Raw genomic sequence first — 22285 nt, forward strand, 5'->3', positions numbered from 1 at the left:
CAAAATCTCAAACGACTATCATGTCTCAGTCATCATGTCAACATCCAACTTAAATAACCGTTATTTTTTTAACGGAAAAAGACGAGTCTGGAACATAATGAATAGCAAAGCGATCATTTTGTAACTTTTAATAGTTGAGGGACTAAAAAAAGTAACACTCCATAGTCGAATGACCATTTTGTAACTTTTAATAGTCAAGAGACTTAATAAAGCAATACCCTATAATCGAGGAACTATGCTCGCAATTTTTCACGTGTAATCGAGCAACACTCCATAGTTAATGAAACTTTAAATAGTCAAGAGACTTAATAAAACAATACCCTATAATCAATAAACTATCCATTTAGAAAATACGTTTTAGTTGGATCCAGGGATGGACGCAAGATTTTACGTTAGGGGGACGAATTTGAACTTAGGGAGACGAACTTAAATTTATAAAATTCTATGAGGGGCAAAAATAAATTTTCATTAGAAAATACATAAGAAAAAAATCTAAAATATATAGTAATTTTAAATTTCTAAGGGGTGATTGCCCCATCTGTCCTCCTTGATCCATCTCTGATTGGATCGACATTGTTTGAAAATTATAAATTCAAACATATTTATACATAATTGTCTTTGATTTAAGACCAGAATATGTCATGTTTAAGTCCCACCCTCGGCTCGTTTTCGTGTCACATTGATGCAGAAAGGTTGCATTATTACAAAATAAATCAATGATTGAGTTTGATGCTACATTGTCGGTGACAATGAGTTTGGACTTTGGAAAGTAATATCAAATTCCAATTTGTACTATGTAAATCCTAAAATCTTATCAATGATATATGTTTGGTACGTATAACACATAATGATCAAGTCTTAACTCGATTAAGATTATTATTATTATTATTATTATTATTATGGGTAAAGTACACAATGATCCCCTAACTATAAGTATTGATTTTATTAAGTCTTTTGATTATTAAAAGTTACAAAAACGATTATTTGACTATAGAATGATGTTTTGCTAAGTCTTTGGACGATTATATTTATCGTATCACAGTTAGTATATTAAAGTTTAATTCATAATACCGTCATTTTTTAATGGAAAAATACAAGTTTGGAACATAATGAATATTCGGGTGATCGTTTTGTAACTTTTAATAGTCGATGAACTGAACAAATCAACACTTTATAGTCAGATGATCATTTTGTAACTTTTAATAATTGAGATACTTAATAAAGTAGTATCTTATAGTTGACATTTTTTTTATGTAGTTTACCCTATATTATTATATATTCTTTGAATTTACAGTTTAAAGAGATTTTAATAGTTTATGTATTATATTAAAAATTATATTTTTAACATAATTATGTTGAAAAAATTTGGACCACCCAACACGTTGGATATTATATTATCAGATGTTCGTATTTTATTTTAATTTAGAAAATTTATCACAAAACCCGAAACCTAAATGGTGATTGGACTGTGATACAATGTGGACCGTTGGGGTCTATAGAACCGCAGATTACGCAACCAAAGTTCCATTTTTGTCAAACGCCTTGTGGAGAATTGGAAGGTTGAAGACGGAAGGGAAAGGGTAGTTGTTGGCAGGCCCCTAGGAAGCAAAATCATATCATATCGTTTGGCTTAATACCAAAATAAGTGTTCAAATTATACCACTCTTTCTTAATAGGTACTTAAACTATTTTTTAACTCATTCTGGTGCCTAACGTTATAAAATTATCACTTTAGGTGCTCGGGCCGTCATCAGTGTTAATTTCTTCCGTTAAATGACACGAGTCACAATCTGGTAGTTTTAAAAATATTATTTAAAAATTAAAATTAAAAAATTAAAATTAAAATTATATATATTAAAAAATTGAAATAACCCCAAAACTTTAAAAACCTTCATTTCAACTCCTAAACCTATGATGGTCATAGCCCTATTCTATCGACGAAGCTCCACCCGACCTCACCTCCCCTCGATGACCAAAACCCCTATGAAATCGCGACCGATCGACATTTTATACCCCGTGAACCATATGATGAAAGTCACAATCCCACACGATTCTGTCGGTCAAACGGCGGCAACTAGGCGACATATGATTCTATAATATATTTCTAGTATTTTGATATTAAATTAGGTTAAATTGCATCGCAAGTCACTCGACCATCAGTAAAATTATAAATTGATTATTGAATTTTAAAAAGTTACATATCACTCGGTTAATCGAATGTCACAAGCAAATGAATGTTAAGACTTGATTGTAACCGTCCCTAAATCAAGTGACATGATCATTACAATTGATAAATATATCGACTTGATTGTAACAACCGCTAAATTGAGTGAGTTAATCATTTCAATTGATAAACAAAGTGACTTGAATGTAACTTTTTAGTTACACTTGTTTCATTTTTAACAATAGAATGATATGTTTGCAACAATCGATTAATTGAGAATATAACCGAACTCAGATACTTAGATTATACTTTAGGTTTAACTTATACAATATTATATTATTGATCTCTAGATAAATACAAGTTTAAACTTCAAACTCTACATTATTTGAGTTTGAATTTGGTGATCGTCGACCATAAATGTGAACATTTAGGGCGTGTTTGATTCAAGTCATCTTACATTATCGGGGGAATGGAATGTCATTCCCCCGTTTGGTTGGCAAACATTTCCAGCCCCACGGTAATCTTTTATTTCCAACAATGGTATTTTGGGGGTATATTATCGGGAATGTGATTACCCCCTCCCTTAGGTATTGTTGGATTACCGATGTTTTGGACTAAAATGCCCTTAATTTTTTTTTTCCAAAATATTCTTCTTCTGTCTTTGAATAAAAAAAATTCTACGAAGGTTAAATTACAAATTTATCCTTAAAGTATTTTAGATTTACAAAAAAAGTCCATAATTAGAATTTTATATGAAGTTCAGGGGTTAAAATAAAAATTTACCCTTTCATTAAACCTATTTATCTTTTCAATTTTGTAAAAAAAATTATATAAATTTTATGAATTTAAAATTTTTAAAGAAAATATATAAATTAAATATAGTAGAATTCAATTTGTTAAAAAAACAAATATATAATAAGTACAATTTGGTAAAATATACATTCTAATAATTTTTTATTCCTTTAACCAAATATTATAATCTTACATTCTTGCTAAACGAACCAAACACAAAAGACAACATTCCCATTAATCTTATTCCCGTCGGTAATCCTATTCCCACTGGTAATCTTATATTTCATGAACCAAACGCACCCTTAGGGTTCATAAAATTGGTGCTTAATTTGTGCAAAACAACTCAATCAAATATCAATAACACTTGCCTTTTGAAATCATCTAATCAAACTATAACTTATAATATGTGTTAACATAACATATGATTAGATAAGTATAATTTCATAACACATAAACCGTTAGTTATAGATTAGACGTTTGAAATAAATACATTACTAACAAAATAATGTCATTCAATTGATGAGAGATATAGAGATGTAATCACTCCAATAATCTCGCCCCTTTTTTATTTAGGGTAAAATAAACAAGAGGTTACTGAACTTTTACAAAAATTATAAAGTGGTCATTGAATTTATCAAATCGTTATCAAAATGATCATTGCGATATTATAACAGTGTAAAATTTAATAAATTTAATGATTATTTTATAATAACTCAGTAAAAGTTAATGACTATTTTGAAACAATTCAATAGGTTTAATGGTTGTTTTTTATATCCTTTAAAAAATTGATAGAAGCAGCTAATTTTATTTAAAATAGGAAATATCCCAAATTACAATAAATATTTAATCACAATCGTAAATTAAGCACATAATTAGGAAATTTTCCTATAATCATTGAAATAAAACTAGCAACTTAAGATCACATAAGGATCATACAAGGAAAGATTAAAAATCTAACCAATAAACTCGAACAAAAATAGATAAAAACATATATGATCACATAGGTAAACGAACCACAAAAAGATATTCATCTATTGAAAGACCACCGACAAACCGCAAATCAGACTCAAGCAATGTGAAAAGCAATTCACAAACGCAAATCGGATATCCAAATCCAATCTGATGGTCAAAAGTAGTGAAGATCAACAATATATCATATAAGCGTCATCTTGATCAGTAGTGGTGATGTCAAATCAACCCTTAGAAAAAGATAAATAAAAAACAGTCAAATAACCGAAAAAAACTAAAAAGCAGAAAAAAACGTGCCATAAAGGAAAACATATTATACAAGAAGATTTACTAAAAATCAAAAAGCAAAAGAAAATAAAGATTAGACATAAGAAAAGAAAAAGATAATAAAGAATATCGACAGTGGACAACCAAAATTAAAGTTGGTATCACCACCGATTAACAAAATATATATTTTTTCTAATAACATATATAAATTATAAATACTTTATACATAATTCAGTAACATATGCTATACTTTACCATTTTACTTTTGGCAACACTAAATGATGCAACAATTCTATTAATAGACCATTGGTTGGGTTTTTAATTAATTTAGATATAATATCTAATAATTATATAATTTCTCAAGGTAAATATCAGAGTTTAAACACACACAAATGAGACAACATAAACATCCTTTGATCATTCGATCAATTAATAAATCTTAATAAAATGATAAAAAGAAATCACAAATCAAAGTAAATAAATGAAATGAATACATAAATTTTACATGAAAATCATAGATAAAAATTATCAAAGACGATATGAGAAAATCCTACACATGTGCTGTGAGACGAAACGGGTTGGGTGACCCGACCCGACCCGATCCGTAGACTTTTGCTAACATTATAAATCTCATTTTCGTCTTTCAAAATAATTCTTTAACTAATAGATCAATTTTTTTTGGATCGAACCAAATAATAAATAAATAAATAAATCAAGTCATACAATGGGATGTGTAAAAAAGTATGTATTGATTATTAGTAGCGGTCTAGCTTAATCAAGCTTAGTGTTAATGAGTGTGACTTGATTACGACATTTGACTAAGAATCAGGATCTTATCTTAAACATTTGATTTTTCATTCTAAATTTATATATAATATATTATTTATGTATAACTTTATGCATGGGTAATAAATAGTATAAATATGATATCATCATGTAATTCATTATTAATATATGTAGTTATACACTGATAATACATGAACAGGGATTAATTTGAAGAATATGATAAACCAACTAATAAATGTGATGGTTTTGTGGGTTTTGCCAGCCTAAAAGCATAACATGCATATAGAACTAAATAAAATCTGAGAAATTAAACATGAAAAAGAAAGGATAATGACGGTGATTATCATGTTATTTGTTAGAAAAAGCTTCATGGGAGGAGTGATATCTTTTATGATTGTGGGAGATCATGATTTAAATTTTGTTTGTTTTATTTCAAAAAAAATAAGATTTTCTCTAATGATAATATTATATTTGTAACTCTATGATATAACTACGGTAAAATGGTCAACTTTTGTCCCTGTAGTAGACCCAATTTATTATTTTTCGCCTCAATTTAGTCATCGAAATTGTTCAATTACATCATTTTAGACCCTACCCCTAACTTAAACTCCTAAATTATAAACCCTAAACCATAACCCCATATTTTATAAACCATAAGCCATAACCCTAAATTGAGATTTGTAATTTAAGATTTTAAGTTGAGGTATGGTATATAATGATTCAATTAAACAACTTTGATGACTAAATTGATGAGAAAGTGCAATAGGGATGAAAGTGATAAATAGGTCTACTACATGAGTAAAATTACTCACTTGCCTAATAAAAATTAACTTTTATCCTATACATTTGGTTTATTCTCCTTTTATGGATTTAATCATTATCTTATGTAATTTTATAATAACATCTATGTTTACTTTGACAATTTTTTTTTTGAAAAAATTGAGGGCCTCATTAAAAACCCCTTCCAGTAACCCAAAGTTGGTGTAATACCCCGAATATCAGTTTAGTGACTATATTGAAAAGATTTAAAAATTTTGGAGGATTAAATTAAATAAATGGTAAAGTATAAGAAATGATTTAGGAAATTATGTTAAGACCAATTAGTAAGAATGAAAGAATGAAAGGGTATTTTGATCCTTTAGAGGGATATGAATTTAAAATTTATTATATTAGGGTTATTTAAGGGGGGAAATTTGAGAAAAGCCAAGTTCTCTTCTTCTTCTCTTTGATCGTCCGTGTTCTCCTCCATAGCTAAAGGTAAGGCTTCATCTACCTAGTTTTTGGTTTGTTCTTGAAACCTTAAGTGACGTGGAAGGTTAAGGAAGGTTTAAAGAGGATTAAAACTAAGAGATGAATGATTTATTTCAGATTAAAGAAAATGAGTTTTTGACTGATATGTTGAAATATGAGTTTTTATTGAGGTTTACAAGTATATTTGACTTGTCAAACGAGTACATAAGAGATTAGAAGCATTGGATGTGATTAAAAACATGAATGAAAAAGTAGTATGATTCTTGGTTTGGAGTGTTTTTTAGAGAATTTGGATGTTATAAGAAGATTAATGAAGAAAAGTTAGTTGGTTTAAGTAATAATGAGTTTAATAGTATTGTTGGAGGTAAAAATAAGAGAATTTAATGAAATTTGGGTAAAAAATGGAGCTGAAAAATGAAAAATCTAGGTAAGGGTATCGGTACTGGAAGAACAGTATCGATACTATAGGTTTAAATTTAGGGAAATGGAATGAACAATATCGATACTGATGCAATTAGTATCAATACTGATGTGGGTATCGATACTAAAAGGAAGGTGTCGATACCATGGATTCCAGAATGCAGTAATGGTATCGATACTGAAGGGAGTATCAGTACTATAATATAGAAGTATTGATACCATGGTAGGGGTACCGATACTATTGAGTTTGCAAAATTTAAGATATGAAAAATTTTGATATAAATTGAATATAATAGTACTTTTGAGTATTATTAAAAGTATAAATGTTAGAGAGTATATGGTATATGTACTTAATGGATGCTTGTGTAGATCATAACCAAGCTCACAAGCATCCTGAGTTAAGCAAGAAAAATGGCAAGGATAAAGTTGCCGAGTAGTTGGACATCATTACAACATACTAGTGAGACATATCAAGTGAGTGCATTTATTGTACTTAAATGAAAGGAGGAAGACTTGCGATAGGTCAACCTCGAATGTTTCGATTAAATATATGTTTTACATCATTTTGGTATATTTTCATAACGTGTATGAGAATGATATTATGAATAAGTTTTAGAGTATGAACTGCTTTAAAATGAATGGATGAATATTGATGTTGTGCAATGGTTATCAATGTTTCCAAAATAAATGTCTAAACTTGTGAATTTTACTTAAAAGCCCATTGTATATGCATTAAGAGTCATAGGTGCATTTCGGCATAAAAGGTGCCACTAATGAAAGTTATAGGTCGATTTTGTTTAATGCATAACGGTGTATTATCGGCATAAAAGGTGCCACCCATGGTATTCATAAAAGGTGAATTATCATTTCAACATACTTTGTGTATGAAAGATTATCGATGGATTTTGTTTAATGCATAACGGTGCATTATTGGCATAAAAGGTGCCACTCATGGTATTCATAAAAGGTGAATGACCATTTCATCACTTAGGTGCAATGCATGTACCTTACATTCTCATTTGACATACATTGGGCAAAATAAAAGATAATTGGGAAAATATATAGAAAAATAGGTATGCTGGGCATACTAAGAATAGTTTCGATGACTATATGAAAGAAACTTGATTTAACTGAGATGGTTTTAACTGATTCTTATGAAGTATACAATTTAGTTCGTATTTCAATAGCCATGATATACTTATGTATGAATTGTATTTCCTTTACATTATTATACCTCACTAAGTAAGTACTTAGCGTGTGTTGATTTCACACGTAGATAATAGAAAAGACTAGTCGAGTAAGGAGTGCAATAGCGATCATTAATCTAAGGTTGACTCGTCAGTAACAGTAGGACAATTATGTATATTTTGATAATTAGCTTGCATGTATTTAAACTTAAGAAAAATGCTCTGGAATGTATTAAAGTGATAATTTTTGTAATATGTTACAAAGAATGTTTTATTATTATATTAAAATGTTTTGTTTTATTTTTGAAACAAAATTTTATGGGTTTTACAAATAAGTAAATGTTTTTAAAAGACATGTGACACCTGTCACTTGTGTACAGAAGTGTATATAGGAAATGGGTGTTACATTTGGGGTCCTATAAGGGGGAAAAGTGCCTAAAGGTCCATTAATCAAATCAATAGCAAATTGTTTGTTACCACATGAGTTAAGAACTCAGAAAAATCCAAATTAAAATAAAAAGGTAGTATTACAATCCAAAGCCCGTTTAGTTAATTCGTGGGCCACCGTATTTGCTTCTCTACATATATAATTCACTATACAGCTATGAAAAGTAGTACAATTGTCACGAATAGGTTGCATATGGACTCCTATCGTGGAGTCATCACCATCAATTCTATTAAAAAGGTTGCCAACCTTTGTGGAATCTAACTCAATGATAATGTCCCACCAACCTGCACTTAAAGCCAAATTAAACGACGTCGTCAGACTATGTAACTCCGCTAACCCGACATCAAAAATATCCCCTGAGGTAGTAGCAAACCCTCCAAGAACCTTTCATTTAGCATCTCTCGCAAGTACTCCAACCGCTGGCTCTGATACATTAAATGTAACACCCCAACCCGTACCCGACCCGGATACGAATTCGAGGTGTCACATTGACTTTTCGAAACATGTAAATTCATAAAAACTTTATGAAATTTAAACTTTTATTAAATTTAAACTTTTATTAATACAAAAACCATATATATACATAATTGAGTTCAAAATATTACAAAATTGATCAGAACATGCGTAAATTACACTTTTGTACATGCCAATACTTTTGACTCAACAAAGTACATAATGTAAATTTACTTCTGATCTGATCTTTGAGTGAAGATATGCTGCTCCGCCAATCCTAAGGCTGATCCTCTTACTTTTCTGTATCTACGTGTAAATCATTTACACGCTAAGTCATCGAGTTAATGAGACATAATATATAATAAATAATTTCTATAAATATGAACATGTAATCAACTATTTAATAACAATTATGCTCACCATAAATCCACAATGCCATATATATATATGAATCAAAATAAACGATAATAACATGTTAACAAATAATCATGCACATATTTTTTATATTTTATAAGCCCATACATTTCCGAAACTCAAGGTATGCGAGTACTATGAGGTTGTGCACACATATGTTGTCACCACAACTCGTATAAAATCCACTAAGTGGCATATGAAATCTATTTCTCGAATGACCTATCCATATGTTTCGAAGAACATAGATATCTGTCCATATGTCCCTAAGGGCATAGGTAAACTGTCCATATGTCCCGAAGGACATAGGTAACCCTGACTCTTGGCATGCCAACTATACCTATAGCTCTCATGTCACATATCATGGGCACTATTGTTATATTCTTATATTCGTATATTTCTATCATTTCTCTTATAATCACATGTTCATTTTCTTCTGTCACATACTACATGTATGTGTAAACATCTATCTTATATCATATCACATATTTAATTTGCATATATATACTTTAATCAAATAGCATATATCATATCATATAAACATATGACTCATTGTTACATAAATCACATATAAACATATAGATCACTTTCACATAGTTTATATCAACTTTCCAAATCATTTCATATTACTTGTCACATATATCTTATCACATAACTTATCTTTTATACTCATATAATTACATGTTTTACTCCATTTCACACATAGTCACATAATTTATTATCATATAACATGAATACATACAAACCATATAACATATACCATATAAACACATTCTCATACTTATGAGTTCATGCATTCTAAGGTAGAAAATAGACTCGTCAAAAGTCTTATTTCCTCTACACATTATATACTAACTAGTATGCACTCACCTGGGCCTCACTTGCTATCGATTACTCTTATGGCTTAATTTGTAACATCCTCAATACCGGGTTAGTGATCAGATTGTAAAGTTTTAGAATTTGGTGACTAAAGTAGAAGAATGAAATAGTTCAATGATTTATTTGGGAATATTTCCAGAAAGTTGTTAGTAATTATTAAAGGAATTAAGGGCAAAGTGATCATTTGTCATAAAAGATATTTTTTTATCTCTTTAAGAAGAGATAAACACGTGGGAGGGGAAGGAGTATCTGGAAAACTCTTCTTCTTCTTGCTATCTTCTTCTCCAACGTGCTGAGCAAAGGTGAGTTTAATTTCAGCTGTTTAATTCTTTGATTTATAAGTTGATTTTGATTCTTTGAGTATTATATAAGCTTAAGGAAAGCTTATATAAGGTTTAAACATCAAGAATAGAGAATTAAAAAGGAAATTATATAAAGGGTATAGAAATGAACTTTTGTTATAGAAAGGTTTTTGAAATTCTAAAGTTGGATTTGACTTGTCAAGGGTCTAATTAAGAAGTTAGAAGCAATTGAATGGAATTTGGAACATGTTAGAAATTGAGTATGATTTTTGAATTTATAAGGAAAATAAGATTTTGAGGTTAAAGATGATTTACATGGATATAAGTTGGTTTAAGTAATGGTAGTTGAGTTTAATGACATATTAGAGGCTTAAAATAGAAGAATTAAGGAAAGAGTTGATGATTTTCGTGCTAAAATGCAAATTATAGGCAAGGTGTATCGATGCATATTCAATGTGCATCGATGCACTCTTTAAAGAAGAAACATCGAATGCAATTGGTGCATCGATGCATAAGGAGATCATCGATGCATCCCCTTAAAATGAAAATATCGAAGGTAATTTGTGTATCGATGCATGGGTAGTGCATCGATGCACATGTTAAAGAATGCATCAATGCACTGTAGAATGCATCGATGCACTTCAAGGGGAAATTGAAATAGACATTTCTTTTAGTCTAAGAAATGATATTAGAGTATATCAATTGGATACTGATATGTATCAATATGTGATTATGTAGATATCGAACACGAACAAGTTCCGGAACGATCATCAAGTTAAGATTCGATAGAAAGAAAGGAAAAAAAATCACAAAAGTGATTGAAACTTAGTGAGGCTCAGGTGACTGCATATTAATTCGTTTATGGTGCTAAATGGAAACAAGACTTGTGACAAGTCTATTTCCTATGTTGAATGCATGAATATATGATTATACGTATATGCATGACATAAATTGTATGTATGCATGATTATATGTGTTAACATGCTTTTGAATGTAATGATATGAGAAGTAGGTGCTATGTGATGTATATATATGAGCCATATGACAGGATATATGTGAACATGAGAAAACAAAGTATAAGATATAAGCTATGTAATCTTATGAGAATATGAAAAGAAGTTATGTGACTACATGTATCTGTGAAAGAAGCTATGAGCTTATATGACGTGATATGAAATTGTACATGTGAATATGTGACATGATAGATTGCTAATGCCCATGTTATGTATAAAGAGAGCTAGAGGTATAGTTGGCATGCCAAGAGTCGAGGGTTTTACGTGGTCCTTCGGGACATATATGTATTCTTTGGAACATTTACAGGGTCTTATGAGACACATATGTGATCCATTGAAATATGTATATGGTTCTTAAGGAGTGGTCCTTCGGGATAAATACAGTACATAGGTCCTTCGGGACAAATCTCATAGCCCCTAGTGGGACCCCATACGAGTTGTGGTGACAGCATAGTGCACAACCTCAATAGACTCACATATCTACAGTTCTCACAGATGTACATGGGCTAACAAACAGATAATAATAAACATATATATTACATGTAAAGTATATGCTTTTGTGATATGAATTGTATTATATGATTGATATGATGATGTGTATATATGTACATTTGATTACATGAAATGCTATATTGTTTTGTATGATAGCATGATATGATATGTTCATGCATGATTAAGTAGTTAAAGTTACTTTAATATGTTTAATGCCTCACTAAGTCATTGACTTAGCGTGTGAGTGTTTCACACGTAGGTTTTGGAAAGCAAGAAGAGAAGTTTAGAGGAGCAAGACAGGTCAACATTTTCCTTACAAAGTTTCAGATTAAAAAATAAATGATTTAAATGTGTTTGGTTAATCTGAACATAGTTGGCATGTACTAATTGATTGAGCTGAATATGCTCTGATCGATTTTGGTTATTTTGGTCAATTTATGTAAATAAACAGTTCTCATTTTAATGAAAGTTTTAAATTTTCTTTGAATTTTGTCAACAGTCAAAGTTTGAAAAGTCAATGTGACACCCCAGACTCATATTCGGGTCGGATATGGGTTGAGGGTGTTACATAATTTCTCTTCTTGATCAATTCCAACCTTTCGGTTGTTCAGGAACTTGTTTGTGCTCGATATCTACATAATCATATATTCCAATTATTATAATTCAATTCCTTAATTTCTTAAGCTACAAGAAAAGTCTATTTTCAATTTCCCTTTGAAGAGGTATCGGTACCCATTATAGGGTATCGGTACTACCCTAGCTACGGGTATCGATACCAAGACGGGTATCAGTATCTAAATTACATTCGATATTTCCCTGGTATCGATACCCCTTGGGGGTATCGTACCTATGGTATCGATACTACCTTCCCAGGTATCGATACCCTTTGAATGCATTCGCTATTTTTACTCTTGAGGTATCGGTACCTGTTAAATGGGTACCGATACCCTTTGCCCATAAATCAATATTTAAGCCCGAAAATTACTTCATTCTAACTCAAATCCTTCATAACTTAGCTCCCTTAATACCCCTAACTCAAGACTACATATTCAAACAAATTTCTAAACATTTAACACATCTTTATCCTCAAAATCGCATCCTCCCTATGGAATTCAAGAATCATACCAAATTTTCTACTTCTTCTAAATTCAATTATATCACTTCGTATCTCTTAATTCAACCCTTGACAAGTCAAATTTAACTTTTAATTCTACTTATCAACCCTATTCCAAGTTTTTATTCAAAAACTCTTAGTCTTTAATCTCTCCTAACTTCTTCATTCTTCGATTTTAAGATGACTTAAGCTTTCCTTAAGTTTATACATCACCTAAGGATCATAAACCAACTTAAATTCAATAAATAATCAACAACCAAGGAACTCACCTTTTTACTCTGGTTTCACGTATGAAGGAAGACGAATAAGAGAACTCTAGAAAAAAAATTCCTTCCTTTTTTATCTTTCACGTGTAAATTTATAATTCCACTCAAACAATTATCTTGGTGATCAAATGACCATTTTTCCCTTTAACCTTTTCAAATCTACGAATCAATCCTCTTAAATAAAATTCCTAATTAAGTCATTGAACTTTCAAATTTTCATAATTTGATCATCAAATTCCAAAAACTTACATTTTAGTCACTAACATGGTTTTCGGGATGTTACAATTGGGTTGTACGCTCCATCAGCATTCAACTTTATTACCTGCCTAGGTGGAGGAATTCAATGTCTTGGATCAAATCGGAGGACTACACTCACGACCGGTGGTTGGGCAGTAAGGAAGTCTCGATGGAAAGCCATAGCATTAATTACTAAAATCCAAGCTGGTTGGATCCCACCATCATGAACTAAAAAATTATGGCCATTCCACATGTTCCACAAAAGAACTAAGAAGCCTACAAAATCAGCTAGACCAAGCGTAGCCAGCACTTCTTCTAAACAAAATAAAGGAGATATTGTAGATGATGTAAGTTATTTTACAATTTTGGATTGTAAATAATTGTTGAAAATAATATACTGTAAAACCTTACCGTTAGCATTGACAAGACAATTTAAACAAAAATAGCTAAATAGAATAACTTGAACTGTGTCGTGGTAAAACCACTACCTTAGAAACGAATTCGCTCTGATGTGTGTAATCGCTGCGATAAGTGTGTCGAGGTTAACACGGTCGCTCTGAGGTTTCGTACACCAAAAAACTGGAGTGGATTGTGGTGGTAATATTATTCTCTTAGCACTGAAAAAATAAAGAAAGTTTAGAGAGCTTTTGAGAGGAATTGTGAATGTTTTAGTAAGTTGAGAAGTTGAAAATGTTTCTCTATTTATAGTCTAGGCTCAGGGTCAAAATTTTCCAAGCTAAAAATAAAAAATAATTCTAATTTAATTCTTTTCAAGTATTATGTTGTTTGAATTTCTGCCATAAACGAATGAATCCGGCCCCAATGTTATCCAAATTCATTATACAAAAATAGATGTTATAACAGCTAATTACTCTGAATTTATGCCCCGTAACTGATGTAATATAACAGCTCTTTGTTTTAATTTGAATAAAGCTTAAAAATTGTCCAATTCATCACAAAATTCAATCAAACAATGTTCCATAAATCATGTTCTCCAATTACAACTAACTGTTACTGAATTAATTTACAGAATTTAAATGACAACTAATTATTTAGTTGTTACCTCTGTAAATTTAATTCAGTTAAACAACTCACTGTTCAGCCTATAAATATCATAAAAAAATTTCTTTCACATTCTTTATTCATCCATAAAATTTCTATGATTTTTTTAAAAGATAGTACATGCGTTCGACACGTCTTGCCACGAGCCACTTCCTCGACCTCGATCTCAACCAAGACCAAGACCACGACCACGCACACATGCACGAGCATGAGTAGACCCGACACGAACAGACAATGGCGACGTACGAGATGGGTTTTGTTCTCTATCACTAGGGGAGAATGAACACTATAAATACCCTTGAACGTTGTATTTCCTACTAATACATAATGATGATAATCAATTTTTCTCTTAGATAAGTAAAACTGGTCTTGAACTTTCTAAGATAAGGGTAAACTCATAACACACAAATAACCCATTCATCTACCAAAGTCCTCGATGTGTAAGATATATATATATAAATATTTTTTGCCATCTTACCTCAGGATTTTGTAAGTGTACTAGAAAAATAGCTCAATGTTTTTCATAAAAGGTGACTAATCCTTCTCACTTACGTAGGTTATTTCATGATGTTTATCTCAACATAAACCACCCTAAAATTAGGCTATGAAATAATTAAGCTTTTACAATAGCTCAACCTCTCAATTAGTTATGGTGAATTTCTTCAAATTCATTATAAATGAACCATCCAAACTTTGGGATAAAAAATCATTAAGAATGAATATTCGATCTCATTAATTGGTGAATTCAATATGTCCTTCTTACTAAACCAACCAAACTCTTGAATTTGAACTCATTAATAGTTTTAATAAAACTCAACCTCTCTAGTGGTAAGTTCATCATGTCCTTCAAAATTAGGACTACCTACTCAATTCTGGGTTATGAACTTATTAAGAATATATATTCAGCCAAAGTCGGTAAATTCATCAAGTCTTTTTTACTAAGACCACCCAAAAATTGGGCTGTGAATTTATTAAGAGTTTCCTAACAAGCTCAAACTTGGCATATACATCATTCATCATAGAGATAGGAAAATATAAATACACACTATAAGTCTTTCCATGGCTTTTTTTGGCCATATTGAACTTAGATAACTAAGTTGAGTATCCACCATGAATTCCTCAACCAATGGGCTTTAAACCCATCCCCATCGACGAATATAGGACCAATTTCCTACTTAACCCTTTTGTAAGAGGATTGCTAGGTATATTTCTGACTTCACATACTCTAAAGAGAGTACTCGATTCCTTATTAAGTGTCTAACAAATTCATACCTTATGTGAATGTGTGTTTTTTTTACCATTGTATGCTTGGTTCTTAGCCACACATATCACAACTTATTGAATTACACAATAAAGAAACTAGAGGAATCAGTCTTCCCTACAATGAAATTTTTGTTAATAAATTTCTAAGCCACTCAGCTTCTTGTCTAGCTAAATCAAGAGTTATAAACTATGATTCCATTGTAGAACGAGCAATACAGGTTTGCTATGCAAACTTCTATGAGATTGATGCTCCACCTAAAGTAAAAATAAACCATTCGTAGAGCTTACCTCATCACTATAAAAAACCCAGTTGGTGTCATAATATCCTTCTAAAACCACGTGATAGTCAACAAACTCAACTTTTCAATCTATCGTACCCTTAAGATACTTAAGTAAACATCTAAGAGCAACCCAATGTTCACTACTTGGGTTATGAGTATATCTACGAAGTCTTCTTACATCGTAGGCAATATCAGGTCAAGCATAGTTCACTAAGAACATTAGGCTTCCATTTATTTTAGTATATTCTATTTGAGAAACACTACTTCATTTATTTTAAAGAGATGTATGTTAGGGTCATAAGGAGTTCAAATAGGGATGACATCAAAACTATCAAATTTCTTTAACACATTCTCAATATAATGTGTTTGATTTTAAAAAAATCACTTTTCAGTTTTGGTAACTTTGACTCCTAAGATTATTGACTTCTCCCAAATCAATCATCTCAAATTTAGTGAATAAGAAACTTTTTATTTTATTAATGGACTCAATGTTAATACTGAAAATCAATATGTCATCAACATATAAACTTATGATGATGCAATCAGTACCGAACATTCTTGAATACACGCATGCATCTGAACAATTCACAACAAAACCAAAACTAAGGATGGTTTTGTGAAGTTTCTTATACACTGTTTAGGAGCTTGCTTAAAGCCATAAAGAGACTTTTTAAGTCTACACACTTTGCCTTCCATACCAAGTGCCTCAAAGCTTGGAGGTTACTCCATATAGGTCTTTAATCTAGATCTCCATTCAAAAATCCAGTCTTTACATCAATTTGATGTACTTGCAACTTATAAATAGAGGTTAGTACAAATAATGCAATGATCGTTGAGTTTTTTGTTAAAAGAGTAAGTATCGAAGAGTCTAAACCAAATTTTTGATTAAACCTTTTGACAACTAGCCTTGCCTTATACCTCTAGATTGAACCATTTGGTCTGAGTTTCTTCTGGAAAACCCATTTATTGCTGATAGGTTTAAATCCTATAGGCAAGTCAACTAATTCCCAAGTATGATTAGACATTATTGATTCTAGTTCGTTATTATTATCATATTTTCAGAAACTAGCATCAATAAATCTTATATCTTCCTTATAAGTCTTATGATCCTCATCTAATAGAAAGACTTGAGCTATCGGATCATATATGGTGTCTAAATTATTTATCTCATAAATAAATAAAGTCATAAATTTTGGTCCAAAAGAGGTTTCTACTATTTGTCTCTTGCCTCTTCTAGGCTCAAATTCAATATCTTAATAACCCTAGCAGGTACACTAGAAGAAGTGAATGACAATTTTTTCTTTTTTGTTTCTACATTTAATCTAGGCTTTTTTAGAGGAAAATAATCTTAAAAAAATAACATCCTTAGATTCACAAATAAAGTAGTCATAGAAACATGAACATGTATGCGGCACTATTTGTAGCATACCCTATAAATACAGTATTATCAGTTTAAAACTGATGGTGTACTTCTTAAAGTATAACAAACCCACTTTAGGCAAACACCCCCACACTTTTAGATATTGTAGATTTGGAGCGTAGCCTTTCCATAATTTGTATAGGGTAGAATCTAATTTCTTGTGAGGTAGTCGGTTCAAAATATGATTTGTCGATAGAATTGGTTCCCTCACATGTTATCAGACAATCCAGAATTTATCAATATTGAATTCATCATCTATTTTTAAAAGTTTTGTTTTTCCTCTCTCGGTTATACCAATATGTTGAGGAAAATATGAAGCATAAATTTTGTGAATTATGTCATTATTATCACACACCTATTTTAAGAAATTTGATCCATATTCACCACCTCTATAGATCTAACCCATTTAATTCTCCAAGTTGATTTTCAATTTATGCCTTATAAATAAAGAAGAAGTTCTCAGCTTCATCTTTAGTTCTTAGGAGATAAACTTTTGTGTATCTCGAATAATCATCCATAAAAGTGATATAATAACGTTTTCATCATTTTCTCTTAGTGTTTCTAAAGTCTGCTAGATCAATATGTATAAGTTCTAACAATTCAGTCTTTCTCTTAGAAATTGTCTTAAAATGAGGCTTAATATGCTTGGCTTCTACACAAATTTCATATTTGTTAAAGCTAGTTTCGTCTAGTTTAGGCAGAATATTCATTTTAATCAGTTTCTTTAAAGAGTGAATATTCATATGTCTTAATCTAGCATGCCACATATTAAGAGTTTCAGCAGTGTAAACGGAAGTCATAGCTTTATTTTCATTAAGCTGAGTTTCCATGGAAAATAAACCTACATTTAAAAAATCTTTCCCTGCATAATCACTATTTCGTGAAAGTACAAGTTTATCTGCTCAAAACTAGCTTAATGTATGTCGTATTCAAAACCTCTCCACTTATTAATTTCTACATATGCATGTACATATAAAACATTATTTAGGCTAAAGTTTTACTAGAAGTCAGCTTGAGTAAAACCTTGCATTTCCTAGCACTTCAGAGCTGCTAGAGTTCTCATTGCACACACGTTGACCTTTGTTCCCATCATTGAAATCGGTGAAAAACTTTTTCTTGCGCAAAAATGTCTAGAAGCGTCGGTGTCCACGACCCACTCAGTATTATTCTCCACCAAATTTACCTCTGCAACCACCACTGCGATGATATGAACATTGGTTTTTTGAAGTTGGTTCCCTTTTGGCGTTTCCTCTTCTTATTCTGATTTTCTCTTTTCCCAGTTTTTTTTTTTTTTTGAATTTAGACCCTGAGGCAGCACCAGACTCAACCAAGTTAGCTTTAAAGGATACTTGACTAAAAGAGTTAGCAACCTTATCTTTCAAACAAATAGCCTCCTCTATCTTCATGTGGCCCACAAGCTCCTCAAGTGAAATGTTTCTTTTTTTTGTTTGAGAGATTTGCAGTAGTTAAACAAGGACTTGGGAAGCTTCTTGATCAGAACGTTGGCTTGTAACACTTCACATATCTACATTCATTCAGCAAGAATGTCGGAGACCAGATTTTCGTAATCATGGACTTTATCCATAATCGGTTTGTCATGGGTCATCTAGAATCTCAGTCACTAGCCAACAACGTATTTCTTGATATCCGTATCATCAGAGCCATACTTCTTTGCAAGCGTGTCCCATATTGTCTTGATACTTCTTTCTTTGAGAAACATGTCGAAGAGTTTGTTTGACATGTGACTATGAAAATGGCCATGCATCGTCTTGTTATTTTTTTTCAAAATTTTCAACTACAACGACGACGGAGGCGGCATCAGGCATAACTTCATCATCGATTGCAGTAGCGTCTACTACAATAGAACTGATCGTCGGGTGGTAGGTGATGCTTCAGTAGAACATATTCTAAGTCAAGATGCTCGAAGAAAATCAATATCCGATGGATCATTTGTGGTAATTAGACTCATCTAGTGCATCAAGCTTGAACAAATCAAGAATAAGTTTGCTCAATGGTGTCGACATTTTGCAGTAAATTTGAATTTGTTTCTAAATTGTTGGAAATTTGTTTCTAAATTGTTGGAAATAATATACTGCAAAACTATATCGTTAACACTAACAGGACAATTTAAACAAAAATAATTGAATAGAATAATTGGAATCGTGTCTGGTGAAACCATTATATTATAAACAAATTTGCCCTTATGTTTTATTAATTAAAATGATGTTTGATTAATTCATCACATCAATCCAATCATTGAAATAATTAACTAATTAATGTTGTATTATTATACTGATAAAAGACATTTTTTATTAGTTATAAGTAATTAATATTTTTGTTTTGTATAGCTGTATTGTTTCTGATAAGAGGGACTGAAACAATAATTATATCTAAATTAATTAAAGACAAGACGATAGTGCTTATAATTCAATAAACCAGTTTAGGTGACAAGAGAAAACAACAGCAGAAAGTTCTTCAAATGGAAGAACTTCTGTGGGGGTGGAACTTGCCTATCTTCCATAAGCAAGAAAACAAAGATATAATCCCTTAACACCTAAACAACAACATATATATACATATACATATATATATATATAATCAAACATTATCACAATATCACCCCAAAAATAATCAAACATTAACTTTACTCAAGTTCTTCCTTTGTTCCATGAATTTATGGATTCTTTCGAGTGCAACCCCAAGTGTTTGCTCACTCATGTTGGCGAAACAGACCCTAAACCACCCCGGCTCCGAGCAATGGCACGAAGATCCCGGCGAAATATTGAGTCCCACATCGTTTAATATAATCTTCCAAAGAGCCAACTCGCCGGCCGTCGTCGGTTCATCCAAAAAGGAACTCAAATTCATCCAACAAAACAACCCCGCATTGCCTTTCAAGCACTCGATCCCGGCTTTCTTCAACCCCAGTATGATCGTTTCGTGTCTCTTGCTCAGCCTCTCACGGTTCGTCTTTATGTAGTTTTCGGTGAATTCCTTGTTGGACAACATGCAGGCCAAGAGGTGTTGCGTTTGGGAAGAAATCAAAGTGAAGCTCGACATCCTCCTCGCCGTCGTGACGACCTTGTCGTTGTAGGAATATATCGTTCCGACTCGGAAACCAGGGAGGCCGAGATCTTTAGATAGACTGTAAACTATGTGAACTCTTTCGGTCTCGACATTATTGTAGCCGCGGTCTCGGAGAATCTCGGCAATGCTTATGAATTCCGACGGCGAGAATGTCGACCCGGAGTAGATTTCGTCGGAGATGAGGTGAATGTTTTTACGTACGACAAACTCGAGAATCATCTCGAGTATCGACCGTTGGACAGTTGAACCTAGAGGGTTCGACGGGTTTATTATGAGGACTCCTCTAACGTTCAAGTTCATTGATTCTGCATGTTCATATGCAGCCTCGAGTGCTTCCGGTGTAACTTGGAAATTGTTTGAGCTATCACAATGGATCGGCACAATTTTCACACCGGTCCTCCACCTCAAATCTCTATCGAATCTGAAGAAGAAAAAGCATGATGTTTAAAGGTATTTGCATGAGAAATTAACAAAGTTTTTAGAAAGTTTCAAGTTCACCGCGATTCCGTCAACCGCGTCCTAATATAGAAATATAGTTATTTTTAAGAAGTAAAACACATCGTAACGTCTTGGCATCTGTAATTAAGACACCGCAACCGCAACTTACAATTTAGTACTTACCCTGGATAGTACGGGGTCGGAACAAGCAAAGCATCACCGGGATCTGCCAATATGAAAGTCAATAGCTCATTGGCTGCAGTTGCGCCTGCAGTTAACACTATTCTATCGGGGTCGAATGTCGCTCTTCCTCCCCTTATTTGCTCCATGAAATTCGCCATTGCCTGTACGCATAAGCACACATGCTTCAGTACAAGTACATACATTCATACATACATACACAAATGCATACGTTAAAGTACCTGTCGGAAAGATTTGAGGCCATGATAGTCTTGAAACAAGGCGTTTTCTCTGAAACCAGGAGCTCCTCCACCCCAGCTACATGCTTCGGGGTGATCTTCCAAGTACTTCTCCAGCAAATCAAAAGAAACCTGTCCACATCAACAAAGATCATTACACGACAACATGAAAACTGCTTCATCTTCAACTCTCTGGTCTTGTCTTAAAATCTTTACTTACTTGATTCTCAGCAAGTCCCATCTGTATAACACCAGACTGGTTATCTTCTTCGTGGTAAGGGTTTTCATCGTACGCTTTCCACCCCGCGAAATACGGCGAGTCTTCGCCATGGGTATTGGAAATTGCAACTCTTGATAATCCAACAGAAGGTTGTTCGATCTCTATAGCCATTAAACTGAAGCTCAAGGAGGAAGAGAGAAAAGAGAGGAGAAGGAAGAAGAAGAAGGCTTGGAATGTGAAGCATTTATGAAAGAGTAGGGCTTTATATACAGAATTTTGACACAGAAAATAATGCTTTACAACTTGCATGGAGAATTAATTCTTTTTACAAAAGGGTAAACTACACATTTAATACCTAAATTATTTTTTTGTTTTATTTTAATGCTTAAATTTATTTTTTTTAACCATACCTAACATTTAGATATTATTTAAATTAAATATTAGATATGATTTTTTTAAAAATTAAAATTTAGTTATCAGAATGAAATAAAAATAATAATTAAAATATTAAACATGTAATTTACCCTTAAAAAAGGAAAAAATAAATTAATAATTATTTTCTGTGTAGAGTGACAACTGTTAGCTTCTGTCACCTTGTCAAATCATTTTTTATATCTCAATCTCCATGAGATACCATACCAAAA

At 31.8% G+C, this 22285-nt stretch overlaps 1 protein-coding gene across 1 annotated transcript; it reads right to left on the reverse strand.

Annotated features, from left to right (window-relative positions):
- Positions 1-20100: 20100 nt before the first annotated feature.
- On the reverse strand, positions 20101-21862 carry LOC120211797 (1-aminocyclopropane-1-carboxylate synthase 7-like). The gene is made up of 4 exons (XM_039210272.1): positions 21642-21862; positions 21425-21553; positions 21186-21346; positions 20101-20985 (listed from the first exon to the last, which is right to left on the reverse strand). Exons 1-4 carry the CDS (start codon positions 21810-21812, stop codon positions 20109-20111), a joined length of 1338 nt encoding a protein of 445 aa, XP_039066203.1. The 5' UTR covers positions 21813-21862; the 3' UTR covers positions 20101-20108.
- Between the last annotated feature and the right edge of the window lie 423 nt (positions 21863-22285).

Source organism: Hibiscus syriacus, unplaced genomic scaffold, assembly GCF_006381635.1.
Source record: "Hibiscus syriacus cultivar Baekdansim isolate YM2019G1 unplaced genomic scaffold, ASM638163v2 tig00109987_pilon, whole genome shotgun sequence".
NCBI lineage: Eukaryota > Viridiplantae > Streptophyta > Magnoliopsida > Malvales > Malvaceae > Hibiscus > Hibiscus syriacus.